This window comes from Urtica dioica, chromosome 9, assembly GCF_054948205.1.
Source record: "Urtica dioica subsp. dioica isolate 48M chromosome 9, U.dioica_male_clone48M_v1_H2, whole genome shotgun sequence".
Taxonomy (NCBI): Eukaryota; Viridiplantae; Streptophyta; class Magnoliopsida; order Rosales; family Urticaceae; genus Urtica; species Urtica dioica.
In genome coordinates, this window is record NC_142764.1 from 21,290,445 (window position 1) to 21,297,272 (window position 6,828).

Genomic DNA, 6,828 nt, shown 5'->3' on the forward strand with positions numbered 1-6,828 from the left:
CTTCTCTCTCTCTCTCTCTCCCTCACTCTCTCTCATCTCGTCCAAACTGAGAAAACTCGTGAACACAGCTCAAAAAAGTCGTCGGAGGAGCTCAGTTATCGTCGGAGGAGCATTCCGAATGTCAGCCCAAAAAAGAGAAGTTGCAATCCACGAAATAAAACCCTAGGTTCGTTTTTTTTTTTTTCATTTTCCGGTTATAAAAAAGCTTTTCGTCTTGAAATAATGAAGTTTTTGTTGTTTAAAAGCATGTGTTTGTTATGGGTATGTTATGTGATTTTTGAAGATGACGTTCATTATTTGTTGACATATATGTCAACAATGTTGACATCAGATGTCTTCAATGTTGACATCTATGTCTAATGTTAACATTGTAGACACATATGTCTTCAATGTTGACATCTATGGCTGATGTCAACATTGTAGACATAGATGTCAACAATTTATTCTTTTTTTTTTCTTGATTCTCATATCATTTCCTTATCTGTTAATCTTTATTTTCAGGGTTGGTCGAAATTTGTTCCCGAAGGGAACATTGTTGACCATAATTTCAGTTTATTTGGATCCCTCGAGAAATTTGAGGAAGCTGTGGATATGAACGAAGAAGAGAGGTCATTGTTTAGCAACTGCTGCTTTGGCCAGTTTCTGCAACTACCAAAAATCAATTGCTCTTCGAAGATTATCAAATACGTGAAGAACGTTGGCGGGGAGTCCGACTCAAAAGGGTAGATCATGTGTTGGAAAACACATTACAAAATTGCGACGCTGGAAATCGGTGACGACTCATGTGTTGGAAAACACATTCCAAAATTGCAAGAGAGGCCCAATCGGACAACGACAAGGATGAATGAGCTAAATTGATTCATAAACTCTTATTTATTTAATATCAGTTTTTGTTAAAATTATGATACTTTAATGATTATGGTATGTAAAACTTTAACTTAATCTTAGTGTTTTGTAAAAAGTATGGTAGTTTAATGATTATGGTATGTAAAACCTTAACTTAATCTCAGTTTCATTATATATGTACTTTATTATGATATTGTGTACATAGATATGTCAACAATGTTTGATACTCAGATGTCAACAATGTTGACATCCGAGTATCAATACCAACCACTACCACGGCTGCTGGGAGTGGATCCAATCCCTGCTGAATCGGGACCCGATTGTTTTTTATTTACTTCCAATATCAATTGAAAATTCTCCATGTCATCTTCTCGTCTTCTTCGCAAATATAAGAAACCTTTGAGCGTGTCATCGTTGGTTATCTCAACAGGCTGCACTGCACCAGTCATCGAGTATGCAACACCAATAGTATGAGTGGATGGTGATTTACGCAAGTTCGTGTAAATGATTTGCATCAAACTAGCGAAGTTGACGTTGTACGGCACCACGATTCCGAAAGATCCTTTCTCGTGATACCGACCAGGTTCAACCCAAGTACCACTGTGCTTGAATAATAAATAAATATCCCCCATCACTGCGTACAAAAAAGTAAACAGAGTTATTATTTAGAGATTGACTTTAGATGTCAACAATGTTGACTTTAGATGTCAACAATGTTGACATCTGATGTCAACATTGTTGACATCTGATGTCAACATTGTTGACATATATGTCAACAAATAATGAACGTCATCTTCAAAAATCACATAACATACCCATAACAAACCCATGCTTTTAAACAACAAAAACTTCATTATTTCAAGACGAAAAACTTTTTTATAACCGGAAAATGAAAAAAAAAACGAACCTAGGGTTTTATTTTGTGGATTGCAACTTCTCTTTTTTTGGGCTGACATTCGGAATGCTCCTCCGACGATAACTGAGCTCCTCCGACGACTTTTTTGAGCTGTGTTCACGAGTTTTCTCAGTTTGGACGAGATGGGGGAGAGTGAGGGAGAGTGGGGGAGAGAGAGAGAGAGAAAAGATCTGGACGAGAGAGCTTGGACGAGATGAGGGAGAGAGAGAGAGAGAGAAGAGATGGACTGGAAGAGAGAGAGAGAAGAGATGGACGAATGAGGAGAGAGAGAGAGACTGAGACCTAGATGTACTGGACGAGAAAATGGCTGAGTAAACATAGATGCCAATTTGTAAAGAAAACAGATAGTGAAGGGCAAACTTGACTTTTTACTCTTGTCATGGTAGCATTTTAAGACAAATTAAGGTTTTAGTGGAATGTGGGAAAAAGTTATCAAAAGAGTGACAAATAGAGCAATTTCTCTTTTTTTATTATGTCGTGTGTCGTAAGTTTAATTTTTATTACAATTGTATTTGTATTATTATTAGTATAATTGGTGTGTATTTTATTTGGTATGTATTGTGCTTAATTAATGGCATGTATTTTATTAATGTTATCTTATTTACTCTCTTTAATAATTTATGATATGTATTTTTTATATAAATTATTTAAATTAGGGTCAAAATAATAAATTAATTTTTTTGAGGGGTGAATTTGCAATTAAAAATGATCGTACACCAAATTTGGTGTAAATGAATAGTCCCACATCAAATTTGGTGTGAAACTATTTATCTATATCAAATTTGATGAAGAATTTAGTGTGGGTTAGAGCAAACTCACACAAAATATGTCACTTCACACATCAAATTTGGTGTGGATTAGAGTTGCTCATAGTGACAAATAAATGGTGATCGTACCGGATATTTTGTCGGCATTTGTAGGAAGTTGACGCGCACCAGAGCTTGGTCCAGCACCACGACCCTGATACAGATATAGCTAAGATATACACTCTTACAAAGCCACAAAAAGTTTTTTTTTTTTTTTTGTGTGTGTGTGTGCATAGTCACATACAAGAGCACGAGTTGGTGGTTTTGCGATTTTAGATTGCTGACATTTCAAGACAGTCCAATCATAGACATAATCAAACTGGAAACCTGGATCAAGAGACATTTATGTTAGCATAGCTGGAATAGGAGCTACACCAAAGCAAACTTACAAAAATGGAAACTCAACAAATAAACCAATACAGTTGGCCTATTAAAAAAAAGGAAGTACAGGATAAAAATATATTATAATACTAAATCCCAACCTTCACGAATCAAAAGATCATGGAAGAGGCTCTTCAGAAAAGAATAGTCTGGTTTATCTTCAAACCCAAGAGATCGGCAGTAAAGGAAGTAGTATGCGAACTCTGTAGGGTAACCACGGCAAAGTTCCTGAAGAAGAAATAAAAAAAGGCCAGTGAGGCTTCTTGTCGAAACCACTATAACTCTGCTACGAGAGTAATATACCTTAGATCGAGTTAAACTTCTCCTCTCACTCTCATACTCCTGTGTCTTAGCTCTTGCTTTCAGTCCCTGCCATGGAAGACTATCACAAAGACAAAGGTCATTATCAATAGAAACTATCTGAATATACATTTTAGGCATGAATAATTACCTTCCTCTCAAAAAATACATGAGTACGTAGCCAACTGATTCTAAATCATCTCTGCGACTTAGCTCTGTGTAGGAAAAAAAAAAAAAAAAAAAAAAAAAAAAAAAAAAAAAAAAAAAAAAAAAACTAGTAACAAGTGTTTATAAATACCAAATTACAAGCTTAATATACAGTATCAAGTTTGGTAATTTATCTACGAGTTAAAGAAAAATAGCTTACCAGTGCCAAGGTCAGCATTCCTACTTGCATATCTAGCAGTTCCAATCGAATTCTTGTTTTCTCTGGAATGATATGAGTTTGTCAATTTAATGGGGAAAAGGAGAGTAATCATTCAACATTCTTCTGTAAAGAAACCACGCAAAACAATGTAAAGAATCAGAGCTCGAAGGACATCTATTACACGCCGCATTTTCACTAACAAACAAAAGAAATGAGTTCACATAGTCGAAGAAGGTAAAAGGTGGGGGCATAACTATTAAATTTGAAGCAGAGGATTCTTAATCCACTTACTTTAAGTTAAACAACAGAAACCATTCTAGAAAAAAAAAATATACATACTCATAAGCAGAAACCATCAAATATTCACCAAACCTGTATGGAATGTGCTGATGAGTTGAAGCATCTCTATATTTCTTTGCTAGCCCAAAGTCGATGATGTAAACCTACAAAAATGCAAGTTTTTCAAAAGTCGCTCAAACGGGAATATAGCAGAACCATGTAATCATAATTAAGAAAACTTCAAATACCTGATTTGCACGTTCACGTAAACCCACAAGGAAGTTTTCTGGCTTAATATCTCGATGCAGAAATGACTTTGAATGAACAAACTCCACACGGTTGATCTAACACCCAAAAATCAATTAAACAAATAAGGATGAACTGTCACATACAATTAGGATACGGCACGGATCTTGCGTATTTTAATATCATAGTCCTACCAGCTGATCTGCTAGCATGAGAACAGTCTTCAGAGAAAATTTCCTGCCACAAAAGTTGAATAATTCCTCGAGACTTGGTCCCAGTAAATCCATAGCAAGCGCATTATACTCTCCTACATTGCCAAACCATTTCATATTTGGAATATATCCATCTGGAAAACATCATAAAAAGTCCTCAGACAAAAGAACAATTAGACCAATGAGCTGACGTGAATAACATCTAGGTATATAACAAAGACAATGGTACAGGACATTACTTCCTCCTTGTAATATTTTGTACACCTCGGACTCGTAGAGCAGCTGAGGATGTTTTGTCTTTACATGTTCCTGAGTAATAGAACGTTCCAATTTATGTCAAAAACACCCATTAGTGATATAAATTCCTTACAAGATTAACATAAAAAGGGGACCATGTACATGATTGATGAAAGACACAAGAATAAAATAAAGGAACACAACACATATACAAACACTCTTTGTATCACTGAAATCTAACAAGCAGAAACACAACACATTACATTTATATTCAGCTAAACTTCACCTACATAACCAGAATATTTATATATAAGACAACAAAAACTTGAAATCAACAGCTCTAGTTGAAACGAGACTTGAAGCCATGTTACTAGATTGAAGTTCTTACACCACACCAACCAACGCCTAGAAATTGCTAGATTTAGTAACCAGTCGGTAAAACAAAACACACAAATTACCAAACTTCTAATTCATCGGAATAAGAGCACAGTTCTAAACTTTCCGATTTCCAAAACACTAAAACTCACACAAAAACCTACGCAGTTACATCAAATTTTCCAAATAAGAGGCCAAAGAAATGCTCACGATCTTAATCGCAACCTCCTCCTTCGACTGGATGTCAGTTCCTAAAATCAAACAAATAACCATTCATAAAAAATAAAAATAAAAATAACAAATGTAGAGAAAAAGAAAAGTTTGAGAACGAACCAAGAAAGATCTGCCCGAACGATCCGCTTCCAATCTTACGGCTGAGTCGGAACTCGCCTGCTACGCGATGCTCCATAACCAATAAAAACAGGAGTTGCGAAAATGAAACCAGGAGATCGTTTAAGAGAAGAAAATTGAAACCCTAGGCTCGGCGGGAAAAAAAAAATACAGGAGAGAGGAAAAGATACTGAGCTCGGCGGGAAGAAAAGAACTAGAGAAATTTATGTGAATTTACTTTCTACCAGTACTCTCTTTTTATTATTTCTTTTGGCTTAAATCATTTTTTTTTTAATAAAGGGTTCATCAAACAAAAATATTGATAAAGTAAAAAATTTATATTACAAAAATAGCGCAAATGAAATTCAAAAACTTATACTTAAAGATGAAAAGTTGACCACAAATCATCACTAATATAATAAAATAATTTGTGAGTTGCCCGTTTATACAGATAACCAATCATTGTCAAATTACTACAAAAATTACGAGCGAAAACGTCGATTTTCACATGTTAGAAATTGCGATTTTAGGAGTACTCGATTTTTATCGGAAGCTTGTTATTTAGAGTACATAATAAAAAAAACAAAACATGAAGAAGAAAATAAAGATAAAAAATACATTCGTCTAACTCGAGAGTCATGGAGTTTATTTTTATTTATTATAAAAAAAAGATGCTTTGGCAAAAATATATCAATAAAAAAAGTTATAAATGTTTAATAGTAACTAGAAGATAAAAATAGATCACAAACATTATTACAACAAGAATTATAAATTATCACTATTTTCAGATAACACATACAACAACAACAAAAATATTTATAAACTCACTTCTTGTAGATTTGTGTTCTTGTAGACCTTTTGTGACCGAGATCAATGCACATAAAAAATACAGAAAATTAAGGAAATGGTCAATTTAAACGTTTGACATTGTTAAATAATCAACATTTAGTAAAAATCTTAGACAAATAGTCATTTCCAGACATAAATAATAGATAAATAGCCAATGTTTGATATATGAAAGTGCCTATTTACCAAATATTTACGTCTGAAAATGATTATTTACTTAAGATTGACCAAATATTTGCTATTTAACAATGTCAAACATTTAAGTTTGTTATTTTTTTAATGGACCCTAAAAAATAAACTATTACTTATATTTTAGATCGATATCTAAATAGTCGAACTACAATTACACTTGATCAAAGATATATATATATATATATATATATATATATATATATATATATATGTGTGTGTGTGTGTGTGTGTGTGTGTATAAAATAATAAGAGAAAAAGAAGAAGAAAAAACGATTTCATTGGAATAGAGTTGGCCGGCGTTGGTTTGCACAGTCGACGCTGGTTCACATTAGTAGAGACAGCGAACTCTATGAGCCCCGGACTTTGATTGCAAAGAATCAAGAATCTCTTGCTAGCGATGAGCTCAACGGAATCCGAAGAAAAACACTTCCCTTTCAAGTTGAGAGCCATTTGTTGGAGGCATAATTTCAATTCTCATGGCCTTTTTTTGGTAAA

The 6,828-nt window shown here is 34.0% G+C and overlaps 1 protein-coding gene across 1 annotated transcript; it reads right to left on the bottom strand.

Moving 5' to 3' along the window:
* Positions 1-972: 972 nt before the first annotated feature.
* On the bottom strand, positions 973-5,534 carry LOC149385739 (serine/threonine protein kinase HRR25-like). The gene is made up of 13 exons (XM_089625644.1): positions 5,299-5,534; positions 5,176-5,216; positions 4,593-4,662; positions 4,336-4,487; positions 4,144-4,239; positions 3,989-4,059; positions 3,617-3,678; positions 3,401-3,464; positions 3,253-3,331; positions 3,051-3,177; positions 2,813-2,895; positions 2,659-2,722; positions 973-1,480 (listed from the first exon to the last, which is right to left on the bottom strand). Exons 1-13 carry the CDS (start codon positions 5,372-5,374, stop codon positions 1,104-1,106), a joined length of 1,362 nt encoding a protein of 453 aa, XP_089481770.1. The 5' UTR covers positions 5,375-5,534; the 3' UTR covers positions 973-1,103.
* Positions 5,535-6,828: the final 1,294 nt, after the last annotated feature.

Coding starts and splice junctions, on each gene's coding strand:
- LOC149385739 (XM_089625644.1), bottom strand. CDS start 5,374: ATGGAGCATCGCGTAGCAGGCGAGTTCCGACTCAGCCGTAAGATTGGA. Junction 4,240..4,335: donor TCATGCTAGCAGATCAGCTG/GTAGGACTATGA, acceptor TTTGGGTGTTAG/ATCAACCGTGTGGAGTTTGT. Junction 1,481..2,658: donor AAATGCCGACAAAATATCCG/GTACGATCACCA, acceptor TTTTGTACGCAG/TGATGGGGGATATTTATTTA.